This window comes from Diabrotica undecimpunctata, chromosome 9 (assembly GCF_040954645.1).
Source record: "Diabrotica undecimpunctata isolate CICGRU chromosome 9, icDiaUnde3, whole genome shotgun sequence".
Lineage (NCBI taxonomy): Eukaryota > Metazoa > Arthropoda > Insecta > Coleoptera > Chrysomelidae > Diabrotica > Diabrotica undecimpunctata.
The window spans coordinates 19,020,762-19,034,767 of NC_092811.1; the positions used below are offsets into that span (position 1 = coordinate 19,020,762).

The following is a 14,006-nucleotide window of genomic DNA, read 5'->3' on the forward strand; positions in this document are numbered from 1 at the left end:
TTAAATTGTTAAAATTTTTTTCAGTAGTTTTATTTTAAATGTATTTTTAATAATCTTTTAAATCTAAAATCGAAAGTTCAATTGTTAGTATGCAATTTACTTGATTAATAAAAACATATACATAGCTTAAAATGGCTGTTTCATAACAAAGTAATGTACAGGGTAAATAGTTACATCACATATCGTATAACAAATTTATTTAATTTTGATTTTCTACCATCAAATTTAATTATAACTTCTTCTAAAATATTTAGTGAGCTTGACATTCTTATATTTTCTGTTTTAAAAAATTTTAAATGATCAGGATAAAGAGATATAAATACAAGAATATCTGAATAATAAAATCAAATTTACAGTTTAAAATTTAGTTTTATATTTAGTATGCGGTGCTCCATTTGTGCGTGACTATTAACTAGGAATATAAGGGAATTTTAAGTAAATATGACTGTTTAATTTGCAGAATATATTGTACCGAGAATTTGACTATTATTTACTTATTATTTCCACTTACATCCATTTTGAAGAGGAGGTGTGATAAAACGCGTTGACTGGTTAACTGACTTTCAAGAACTAACTATCTATTAAGAACTTTTTATCTATTATATTTTTCCTTGCTTGACTTGGATTAAATATTTTTCATATTATTTGTTGGATCATTAGAGTTACTATCAAAATTTATATTTCCTATTATTTTAATGAGCAAAGTTCAGTAAGCGTCCAAAAGTCATTTACTTTTCTTATTGAAGTTTAAACAAGAAATTAGTTGCAGTTAAATAAAAATATTTTGACTGTAATTTTCTATATAATGAACCCTAAAATGATTACATTCCTTTAACAAAGGAAATTTGTTATTGTTTATTCTTTAATATTAGTAATGTTTAATTTAAATGATGATAGGAAAAGTTGCATTATTATTTCTGTGCTGATTAGTTAAATAAAGACATTGGCGTAACCAAAATAGGGTCGTTTCATTACAATATCACCAATCTATAACTTAAATAATAATAAATCTAGACGAATGTTAACAGTTATGTCTCTTCACGATAATACTTATTAAAATTTTTATAATATTTTATCCTCAATTTCTTCCATTTTATAGAATATAAGTTTAATTTTTAGATTGTCTAAATGCTTTCTGATTGGTATTACTGTAACATTTTAATAACTGTTATATTTAATCTGAGTAAACCACAATTTAAATATTGGATCTACAGATTTCTACCTCTGATTTAGTGAACGATTTTAAGACCAAAAATTAAAATAATCAATTAAGAATTAGTTTTCATTAAAATTGTGGTTTATTACAATTAAATATAGAAATAAATGAAAAAAGTAATGTTTTAATTAAATAAGTGTTGTTTTACGTTGGTTTTTTTTTTAATGTGAATTCTTCGAGAAAAATTCAACTGTTAAACAAAATATAAATTTTAAATGTTTCTTTTAACCATATTATTTGTAATTCATATTGTATATCATTTAAGCAGTAAACTGAAACTCGTTCTAATGACCATATATGTCATATTATGTACGTCAATTTAAATAAATAAATAAATAAATAAATAAATAAAAGTTGTTTTTTTTTGTTATTTATATATTGTTATAAAAGCTTATAGACAAAGCTAAAGTCATTGAACATGGTAATGATTAACGTAGGATGTATTGAAAAGTACAGTACATTCAACCAACTTGCCTTGCACCTCTACACGATTAATGGAATTCGAAGAAAACCTTTCGTTGTAGTAAAAGGCACGGTAAACTGCACTGGAGTTCTTTATAATATGTTTAATTACTTACTTTATTTAGAATATTTTTGCCTCTATTATCAGTTAGTTAATTTGTATAAATCAAATATATTATGCTATTGAATTTACCAAATAATGCAAAAGAGTTACTTCTAAATATTTTTAATCAGATAATTAGAGAAGGTTCTAACTTTTCGGCCTTCAAACATATTATTGTCGTTCCTATTCCCAAACCTGGGAAAAATCTAAAATTAGTTGAAGCTTACAGACCCATATCTTTATTATCTCGTGTACAAAAAACTCTAGAGAGAATAATTAAGGCTAGGCTAGAATGGTGGTTACTAGAGCAGAACCTTCTACCCAAAGAACAATACGGATTCAGGAAAGGTTTTGGTACTTTGGATGCATTGGCTTCCATAGTTGTAGACATTCAAAACAATTATTTCCGGAACAATTACTTACCGGCATTATTTCTTAATATAGAAGGTGCTTATGACTCTGTGTGTCTAACAGCACTCAAAGAATAAATGACAAGAATATTTAAAATTCCAGCTCAATTTGCCGATAGTATTGTTAATCTTTATTCAAACAGATTAGTTTATTTAAGAAAAGAACAAATGCTCATAGGTCCCAGAATCGTAAACAAAGGATTACCTCAGGGTTCTGTTTTGAGTCCTATCCTGTTTAATTTGTACGTAGCGGATTTGTACAATATTAAAATAAATAACATACCATTCAACCGCATACAATACGCAGATGATTTCTGCATTTACACAGAACACAAAGAATATAAAAAAGCAATCAAAAACTTGGATAGTATCTATCAACTACTTCAAAAATGGCTTTATAAAAACAATTTTGAATTATCTTGTAATAAATCTCAGGTTTGCATTTTTACCAGACATTATAAACCTAACGATCAAATAATTAAATTAGGAGAGCATCAATACCCACTAAAAAATAAGGTCAAATATTTAGAGATGACACTTGACAAACATTTGACTTGGAAGGATCACATTGAGGATATGTTAAACAAATGCAACAAGGGAATAAATTTCCTTAAATCGATTAATAAAACGTGGTGGGGTGCTGATGTAGACGTAAATTTATTATTTTACAGAGCGTATATTCGCTCTATTTTGGATTACGGAAGCATATTTTATGGATCAGCCAGTAATGTATTGCTAAATAAAATTAAAACGTAATACACAATTCAGCTCTACGTACATGTTTAGGTGCTATGAAGTCCACACCAATTCAACCCTTGTATTTGGAAGCCTTGGAACCACCATTAAATATCAGACGGAAACTTCCTGACCGAAAAATTTCTGGTAAAGACAATAAAAAATCAATCGTTATACACAAAGCTCATCACTCTGAATTGCTATGATTTGTCTACGAAATACTGGGAAAAAAAGAAATCGCCTTTAGTCTGCGAAGCTCTGCAACATAATATGGAAGCATTAAAAGAGATAGATAAAGCTACGTATACACTTCAAAACATCTCATATGCAACATATCATGGTTCAAATGCAGATATCATGGTACCAAAATATAGTGACAGTATACACATAAATAGAAATATTATTCACTCAATATTATCAGAATTCGAAAACTCCGTCGTTATATATACCGATGCCTCCAAATCATCAAACGGCACTGGATGCGCTTTTTTTATCCCATTGGAACGAATAGAACGCACATTTAAGTTGAACTCCCAGATCTCTATTTTTACAGCAGAAGCTCTTGCAATATATGAGGCCTTACTTTATGCAACAGAAAGTAACTCGGACCATATAGTTATATTATCAGATTCTTTTTCAGTTTTGACCTCTATTGGGAAACCGGGATTGCCAAATACGTACAGTTGCCCTTATATTTACAAAATTAAGGATATCAAACAAAAGTTAGCAACAAGGGGCAAAAATGTACTTTTTGTTTGGATTAAGGCACATATAGGTTTGGAAAATAACGAACATGTAGACCAATTAGCAAGAGAAAGTATTATGTCTAGTAGAGAAACTTCGTATAAAATCACGGCTTGCGACTTTCTGGCTTCCTTAAAATTAAGATTATACCAAAGGTGGGATAATATATGGAAGGAATATTCCATTGTTAGCCCAAATAGATACACTTCTCTTCAAACAGATATTCCTAAAACTTCTTGGTATAAGTTTTTTAATGTACCTAAAAAATATGTCACCACGATCATAAGACTGAGATTTGGGCATGCTTGTTACCCTAAACATTTATTTAAACTTAAGGTTTTAGGTAATGATTAATGTGAATTTTGTACAGAAGAAGGAAACCTAGATCATATATTTTTCAGTTGCCCCAGAAATACTATAATTTCATCCCGATTAATAAATAATTTACATAAACACAATATATTAGACCCTTGGAACCTTCAGTACCTATTATCATTAGACTCGAGAGCAGTGTATGATTTATTAGTTATGTTTTTAAAAGATAGTAAAATAACCATGTAAATAATTATACATTAGTTAATAACGTAACCTTTGTCTTTAACCCAATTGTTTAAATTCCTTTCTTACCGTGGCCTAGTGTTGTATGTTAAAAAAAAAATGCCTTGATGAGCCCCTAGGCGAGAAGAGAGTGACCCTGTTTACCTGTTTACTGTTTTGTATATTTATTTTAATATAAACTCAGACAACCTTTTTTCTACCATGTTGAGTCTGGCTGAATGACTAAAAGTCTATGCCAAAAAAAAATTTGTATAAAATGAGGAGCAAAAATTCAAATGAAATTTTAAATATTATTGTTAATTTGGATAATAATAAATTTATAAATATCATGGTTAACCTGCTGTACAATTATTTTGTAAATAACATTATAATATTGTACTTACTGATTATTTAAATTTATAAATCATCATTATCGTCACTAAATTCACTACAGCTATCATTATGTAAATCTATAATCACTGGATTAATTTAACTAATTTTATTTTCCCGGATCCACCACTATTCTATTAATTTTTCAGATCTATTTACAGTTTTGACCCATATTTCTAGAGTTATTAAGAGTATTAAGAGAGAGTATTAAGAGCTTCTTGTTACATCCTCGAGCCATTTAACAAACATAGTTGCATTCATGTTTTCATGGTAATCAACAGATTTTGATTTTGAAGAAAAACTCAAATCTGCCTTTTCTGTAAAGCCTTCTTTCTCACCTGCATGAAAAATGATGTGTTTTTTGTCTTCGCTATCTGTGTGTTTAATTGATTTTATGCTGTCGTCTTGCCAAATTCTCTTAATTCCACCATTGACAGAAGTGGAGAAAATACCAGAAAAGATAGAGATTTTGAGCACAAAGTGGGTATTTGCAAGTAAACCATTGGAAAACGCGGAATTTTTTATTTTATTACTGCAAATTTATAAATGTTTTCAACGGTATACAGGTTATGGTAATGATTAAAATAATCTAGAGAGGGCATGTTTAGCTGCACGCAACGAATTAAAAATAATGTATTAATTTCGTCGTTAAGTAGCATAAAATATGTATGATTTTTAAGTCTAGTAATAACGCAGTTACAGGCATTTTACGGATCGTTTTTTTTATATCAAACGTTGGGTTTCAAAAATCCCGTTTAATGGTTATGAGCCACTTTCGAGTTGAAACGTCTTATCAAGACCAAATGAAAACACATTGCTTAAACCATAAACGTATCCACTTGAGTTGTGATGATGACTTTTGCCGTTTACTTCTTTTGGAGACATAGCGGTAACACAAATAATTACATAGGGTTTGAATAAATTATTAGAAAAACGTTCAACGGCTGTATTGTTTAGATACCTATTATAGTTTTAAGCCATAATTTTATATATTGTGTAAATAAATGTTTTGTATATTATTAAGTGTTATTATTAGTATTAAGACTACGTGTTAACAAACAGCTGTCAGAGGAAATTAAAATTAGACGTAAGGTGAGACAGGGTTGCGAATTGTCGCAAATTATTTTTAATGCCTACTCGGAAGAGATTCTGATAAAGCTCTTGAGGGTAAAACAGCTGGAATAAAGGTAAATGGAGTTACTATTAACAATATTAGATACGCGGATAATACTGTCATCTCAGCCAAAAATATTGAAATATAATAGCATTAAAAAACCGACACACTGGTGGGAGGATGAAGTGGATCAGAATGCAAGAAATCTTCTTAGCAGTCGGTGTTTTTAACACAATTAGACTAAAGATAATCAAATTGGACATAAAAAAGCACCGAATTAACTATCTATCTAACCTAATTCATATCATATACAAAGTCGTGACAATGATGGTAGAATCACATAAGTCCACAAATAAAATTTAACGGAGTGACAGACAAGGCTTTAAACTTACATGCAAAACTTTCTATAACTGTCTCGAATACGCCTTTAACGAGCTTAACTACAGTACCAAAAGAATAACGATTGATGAAGTAAAGTAACATTATTTTCACTTCGCGGACGATGTGGTCCTAACTGATGATGGCATGGCTGAAATAAAAATATGTTATACGAAGTGAATGGCGGTTGTAAAATACGCTTATAATAATATAATTAACTGTAAAAGGAACAAAACTTTCAAAATCTCTATGTTCGGGGGGAATAAATCTCTAGAATTTTGCTCCAAAAACGAACTAAAGATGCCTAAACGGAGAACATGTTCCAGAAGAATGGAGACAGTCTTTTAAAGGAGCAACTGAGCAAAACGTATTAAATTCAAAACTATAGAACTTTAGTAACATTATTTTGAAAGAAAGTTAGAGTTTTGTGTTCAATTTCGAAGTTACAAATTTTTAAAACTTTCATTTTTGTGGATTTATCTCAATTTGCTTAAACATTGTGAAGATTTTTAAAGCATTTTGCTCCATATGAATGGATTTATTTCGTTTTGCTTAACCGTTGGTTGGATTTATGTCATTTTGCTAAATAAGTAAATACTTAAATGTCGATGTCGAGAGATGGAAACGGTTGAGCGAGGGAAGGCAGTGAATACTGTAGAATCCCTAAATATACGAAAATACTATTATTTAATTATAAAACAAAGCTTCTCAAATATGTAGGCCTGTATCATTTTCTAGACAATCACATTCCTTTTCCATTTCATCACCTTCACTAATGGTGTCATCTTCTCGGTTTTCTAGTATGTCATTATACCATTTAAGTTCATTTTCTTCTTCGCTTGTATTTCCAAATTCTTGTATCAGTAAATGTTTAACGATTTTTTTCTTTTCTTGTAGTGGTCTTCCACATCTCGCGGTTTCTAGTGTCAAGTGTAGGTCTTTTTTTCCTTTCTTAAGCAACATTTTAGGAACTTCAGAGTTACTTTCGAACCTTAAGTATTTAAATCAAGTAATGTTTGTTGGTAAAGGATGATTTTTCTTCAATATAATTCTTTTAACATCTGATATTCCATCAATTATTTTAAATATGATTGCAATTGTTTAACACCATACAGAATCAAATCAGATGAAAGGCTTTTAACAGCTCCACAAGAGCGGTAAATTTCTTTATATTCTTTTTTTGTCTTTAAAGAAGTACATTTTCTTAAGGCTATTTCAATGCGTCTAAATACTCTGTCAGCTGGTAAGAAGATGTGATCTCTAACAGGAAATGTAAGATGAATTTCAGTTAAGTTTTCAGATGGTTTTTTCTTTAGCCAGTAGTAGAGGGCATGCATAACGTGGGCGTTTTTATTTTGTCCTTCACATTTGTCACAAAATAAACGAACTTTTTGTTTATTTTTAAAATTTAATGAATCCAGATTACAAAGTAAAACATTCCATCGATCCTCCTCCAGCCGTATCTTCTATCTATGTGTAGAATACGGGACTTTTAGCTTGCATATCGACACAGAATAAAACGTAAAAACTCACTTATTTTAGCATAAAAACCATTATTAATAGGAGTTCGTGGAAGGGGCTGCACTTGCTGCCTATCAAAGCAAATGATGATTGAATCCGGTGGCACTTCTTTTGCTAACTCATAAAAAGCCTTGCCTCTGGTATTATAAATTCTGTACTATAACATTATGTCGCTTTTTTCCTCATCCTTTACCATTTTAATTTTGTGCTTTAATCAAGCACACAGAGAACAGCAATCAGATGCAGGGGAAGAAAATCCGATACTGAATTTTGTTCTAAAAATATTGGCAAATATTGATCGTCTAACTGAAGATATGGGTATTCTCCGTACATTGTGAGTTATATAGTTTATGTAATTTTGATGTTTTTAGGTTGGCATATAAACAGATCCTCTTTGATTTTGATCTGTTATAGTGACTTTCACAGCCTTTTAGGTTTCCAATAAATATTTTTCTTTATCTTTACTGTTTTATGAGAAACCTTATCTCCACCTCTTCGTTCTTTTAGTGCAACAGTATTGTGTTTCTTTTTACAAACTGTATTTACTCTTCGCTTATCGAACCTAGAGCTGTTCCAGACCCACAAGAATTTTAGACAAACTCTTGTGAATCTGGTACCTCTTATGATTGTTGTAGAAATTAAAATTATTAAACCTAAAAAAAAATATATTGCAGTGGCACGTCATCGGTCCATCTCTCCTCAACTTTGGAGGTGAGATGGGCCACTAGGAGTAGAGGAGATGGACCAAGCTAAACCTTTTTCTTTTTAATACCAAGAGACTTTTCGCACTTGCTACAGAGATTAGCGAAGCCAGTATTTATTTTTATATCATCACCACTAGTGTCGTTTAGAGCAACATCTTCAAATAGTGACGATTCGCTTGGCTTTCTCTTACGTTTTTGTTTTTTTTTATAGGTTTTGAGCTGTTTTTAATCAAGGCATCCTTATTCATTTTATTAAAATCTTGAGGAGTAATCTCTCCAGTTATTTTTTTACGAACTCTCTTTACTTCTGCTGGTAAAACAGGCACGGGCATTACCTCATTAAGAGCCTTTCCGTGAGTTATATCTTCATCAGTAATTGATGAGTTGTTTGGGCTACCGTGCAAGAATTTTTTACCACTGATTTCAGAGACACCTGGTTGAGGAGATTCTGATCTAACCGAAAAATTCATTGTTTTCGTTTCTGATGGGATGTTTGTCAAAAATACATATTCTGGGTTTATTAATGGATTAAGCAGATAAATCCCGTGGATTTAAATGCAGAAGCCGCAGTTTGGACAGTTGCTGAGTTTCCTTATGCTCGACCTAAGAGTTCACCAAACTAAAGGCGTTTGTACCATAAAACGGCATTCAGCATAAAAGTTGCTTTTAAGTGACTTAAAAAAAGCACGATCCAGAGGCTGTAGGTAATGTGTTGTGTGGGATGGCAAACAAAATAAAATTATTTCGTTTTGGTCTGCAAATTCTAGTAGATCTAGGTTAATCGTATGGGATGTGTGGCCATCTAATATTAATAAGGTTTTACCTGGAGGCTTTCTCGGCAAAAAGTGTGTTTGTAACCATTCTAAGAAAATGTCATTATTAACTAATGCTGATTTTTTCGACGTCCTAATCTTGGAATCCGGTGGCATACCATAATGCCACTCGTCTTTTTTATTTTTCCCCTTAAAAATGCAATATGGGGGCAAGAAAATCTCTTCTGCACTACAGCAAGCTATTACACTGATCGTTTCACCTTTTTCGCTAGGGCTTACGCTAGGAACACATTTTGAACCTTTTTCTGCTAGAACTTGACCGGCTCTAGTATTCAGTCGTAATCCTGTTTCGTCAGTATTAAATATTTGTCCGGGTTTATCATAAAAATTATATTCGGTCATAATTCTCTCGAGATCAGAAAAGTAGTTATCTCATTTTTTCTAATTGAAATTTTAGGTCTTCGTTTCAAAAAAAAATCCTAACCATTTTTTACCAGCTTTAACTAAAAGTAGACAATAAGTAACGCTTGTATCAGATTTATGAATTTAAAAATTTCCCTTCTTCTACGATAAATTGATTTGGGATTCCTAATCGCTGAGCTAAATTAAAGGCCATGATTCTTACTTTAGTTCTAGTTGGTGCAAAGCCTGCTTTTTGTAGTTTTTTATATGGCTAACGATTTTAGCTTCAACAGTAGTTCCTAAAGAACAATCTGGACCCAATCGGTTCACCTTATCTATATTGTTTGTTTTTATTTGACGTTTCAAAATCGTTTTGGGTATTCCAAATACTTTGGCGGCTTCATTAATACCAATATCACCATTCTTTACAGCATCTACGGCATCCCTCAGCTCCCTAGAGGTCCAGTTATCTCTCTTAGGTGTATTTTGTTTGCGAATATATTTATTTGGCCTAATCCTAAAACAAAATATACTGGTCCAACTCCCCTCCTCGTAAGTGGTCCATCTGTCCTCAAATAGGAGGACAGATGGACCAGTCCGTATTGTTTAAAATAAGCAGACTACAGCAGTAGTTCTTACTCTATATTACACATTTTAAATATAGTTCAATAATAAACTAACAAATAATCGGTCAAACTCACCCAACTAACGTTAAACGATACAACAGAGTAGGATAGACTTGAAAAGCTTGATCAGGTATACCTAGCGGACCGACTATGCTCCTAGTCCATCTCTCCTCCCTTTACCCTATTCATATAACAATATACACTCGCGATCATAAAATCCGGGTCACCTTGTAAATTTCATGTTTCTTGAATATTTTAGCATCTGGTGCAGTAGTAACCTTTTTTTTAGGCTAATGTATTTTTTATTTGTCATCAATGTTTGTTTTGAAAGAAAGAAAAAACGGTTTTTTTATTGTTTTTATTGAAAAAGCAGAAAACAAACCAAATTGTTGAAACAGACATACGAAAGAAAAAATGAAAAATACAGAACGTGGTAAAACATCAGTGGAATTTCAATGACTAATATCGTGTATTGCCTCCTCTTGCTCTAATAACCTCTTGCAGACGACGGGGCATATTCTCAATTTTTCTCCGGATTACATGTTGTGGTATGTTATTCCACTCTCTCACTAACAGATTCTTAAGCTCCTGTGCGTTGTTAGGAGGAGGTGTATGGGTTTGAATACGTTTTTTCAAATCGTCCTAGAGATGTTTGATGGGATTCAGATCCGGAGATCTAGCTAGCCAGGGTAACCTCGTAATTCCAACCTTGTCCAAGTATTGCATACTGATCCTGGCAACCTGCGGTCGCACGTTGTCCTGAATAAAAACTGCGTCTTTTCTAAACCCTGCCATGGTGGGCATAATATGTTCTTCCAGAATCTCCGTAATGTACCTTTGTGCAGTTAAGGACCCATTTTCGATGAAGGGTAATTCTGTGCGGAAGTCGGAAGATACACCTCCCCAAGCCATGACCGAGCCTCCACCAAATGGCATTCTTGGAGCAATGCAAGCTTGTGAAAATCGTTCACCGGTTCTCCTCCAAACTCTTACACGTCCATTGGATCCAGTTAGGCAGAAACGGGATTCATCTGAGAATAACACTTTGCTCCAATCATTAATTCCCCAATGCGCGTATTGTCGAGCAAAAGCTAGTGGTACAACTCGATGCGCACGCCAAGTGGTGGTCCTGTAGCCATTACCCAAGAAGATAGTCCAGAAGAACGAAGTCTTCTCCTGACTATTGCAACGCTAACATTGCAATTTCGTACTTCCTGTAGGCAATTTCGATGCATAACCGCAGTTGAGGTCCAGTTTCGTAAAGCCTGAAACACAAGGAAACGGTCATCTCGTGCCGTGGTCGTTTTTCTTCGTCCAGAGCCAGGTCGTCTGGTTAGCAAACTCGTCTTCTGAAAGCGTTGAAGCACTCGTTGAACCGTAGAAAGGCTTACGCTAACAGTTCTTGCGACTTGCCGTTGAGTGTGACCGTCTTCCACAAACGCAACAATGCGTGCCGTTTCAACAACAGTCAAGGCATTTTTGGCAAAAAATAAACAATAATAAACACTAATAATGACACTAATAAATACTAATGGTGGCAATAATAAACGTTTGTTTGTTGCGTTTGAACAGAAAGTCGAAGCACAAATGAGACATTTAAAACAAGCGGCAGTTACAGGTACCGTTCATTTTGGGAAGTGTATAGTTTTCGGCATTATTGGAATTCTTTGGTACAAAGGAAACCCTAAGCCGACAACAATTCTCAGAAACATGCATTAGTTTGTATTTGTGTTATTATTATTTACGATAAAGCTCGTTAAAAACGAAATAACGCCGATTTTCAAGGTGACCCGGATTTTATGATCGCGAGTGTATATTGGAATAAAAGCACCTGGCTTAAAATGAGTAATTCACAATGTTTATTGAACTAAACCAAGTACTTTGTAGTATTTACGTAAAAAATGTCTAAAACTGGATTTATTGCTTTTTGCTCAGTTGCTCCTCATTTCGTACATCCATAAAAAGGAATAAACGCCAACCCAAAGAACTACAAGGACATAGCGGTAATACAACCTGTAGAAAGAAATTTTTCTAAAATTTCTTCTCAAATTATTTAATATTGCAACGCTACAGCACATCTGTTTCTATTATTCGCGATAAAATATTTCCTGGAAAATCGTTACCTATTAAAACGGGGGACATATTTTTATTAATTAATTTTCGCCTTTTCCTTCACTACGAGCTACTTCCCTGATTGCCATCCACATTCATGTTAACGGAGAGGTAATTTTACTAAAACCTTAAAACCGACCGTTTAAGTTCCGATGTCATGTTATGTAACTCAGTGTGTGACTGGATGAAATTGAAAAATTTTCAGAGCAGAAAGCTTTTAGCATAAAATCAAATGTAACTTTTACACGAAAACTTTACTATGAACCAAGTATTTATTTTATCGTGAAGGTAAGTGTAACATAAAGATGTCGAGCAGATAATTCTCGGTAATAAAACAAAATTAGAATTGACGTATTTGGTCCAATCGTCAGAGATTTGACCCTTAAAAATCATACGAACAAGCTAAATTTTGCCGAGAATATTAATTTTGGGACCCAAAAAAGAGGCAAAAAATTTTACCACTTTTACCTCTGGGCTTCCCCCTAAAATCCACCTCGTAGACCGGTAAAAACGCAAAAAATCGATCGATTTACCAAGAATCTGTGTAGCATAGAAAAAAATGTTTCAAATAAAAAAATGTAGCTAAGATAATTTTAAACAAAAAACTTTACAAACACTTTTTGTGTAGAATGAACCGTTCTCTTCAAGAGAACGCGATTTTGAATGTTTAAAAAATAGTGATGTGTTATTGAGTGTTATTACTAAAGCTCGGATTTATAGGCAACAAAAATTGAAGATAAAGGCGCATATATAGGCAAAGATTTTTATTAAAAAAGGCAGAAATATTAACATTTAGGCAAAATATAGGCAATAAAGGAATATAACTTATTATTTATTGTACAAAGTGAATTAACGTAATATTAACTTAAGGCAGGTATATTTACACATCATAATCATAACATTAGTATAAATAAACTAGTAACTAAATAACTGTAAATTAATAATTAAACATTGTAACCAATAAAATTTTATCATTAATAAAAACAACTAAATGTTTTTCAATATTTTCGGTCTTAAAACTATGTCTTCGATCACTTAAAATTAATTTGTACATTGAAAACGAACGTTCGACATCGACAGATGTAATTGGAGCATATTTCAGAGCGGGTAATAAATCTTTCGTAATTTGAAATTCCTCGGAAAATGTCCCGTTCAAAACTTTAGCAACATTAGATAAAAACGAAAAACCTTCATTCTTGTCGAAAACATATTTCATTTTTTTTTTAAATTAATTGACCGTTACTTCCAGGTGCTGATTTAATTTTCGTCTTTAAATTATCTATTAATTTTACTGACTCACATAAATTTATCTCTTGTTTTTCTAATAAGGTAATTGTGGTAACTATTAATTTATAATTATCATTGATATAAGCGAGTTCCTGTTTCAATTTGGGATTTTTTAACATTTTTTTTGCTTCTCGAATGACTTCGGAAATATCATCATCAAATTCTGACATAACTAATTCTATTTCACTGCAGTGTTCAAAGTAAAAAAAAAACTGCTTCGAGCCAGGTTCCCACCTTGTAATTACTGTTTTAGGTGGCAAAGGGACACCGGGAAGTCTTTCTTTACATATTTGCACCCTCAACGGAGCCTTTACAAAAACTTTTTTCATAAAATTTATAAAATTATTTACCAACGGAAACAAATTTCTTATTTTTTCAGCAATTCTATTTACCCAGTGGGCTACACAAGTGCAATGAATTAAATTAGGATAAAAAATATTTAAATTAACAGTAGCTTTTAACATATATTCACTGTAAAAAGAAGTTTGTTAA

General features: G+C 32.1%; 1 protein-coding gene across 1 annotated transcript; it reads right to left on the bottom strand.

Annotated features, from left to right (window-relative positions):
• Window positions 1-8,925: 8,925 nt before the first annotated feature.
• LOC140450452 (uncharacterized) lies at window positions 8,926-9,489 on the bottom strand. Its single transcript, XM_072544094.1, has one exon. It carries the CDS (start codon window positions 9,487-9,489, stop codon window positions 8,926-8,928), a length of 564 nt encoding a protein of 187 aa, XP_072400195.1.
• Between the last annotated feature and the right edge of the window lie 4,517 nt (window positions 9,490-14,006).

What these genes read in the sequence shown, in the direction of transcription:
- LOC140450452 (XM_072544094.1), bottom strand. Translation starts at nt 9,489, where the DNA reads ATGACCGAATATAATTTTTATGATAAACCCGGACAAATATTTAATACT.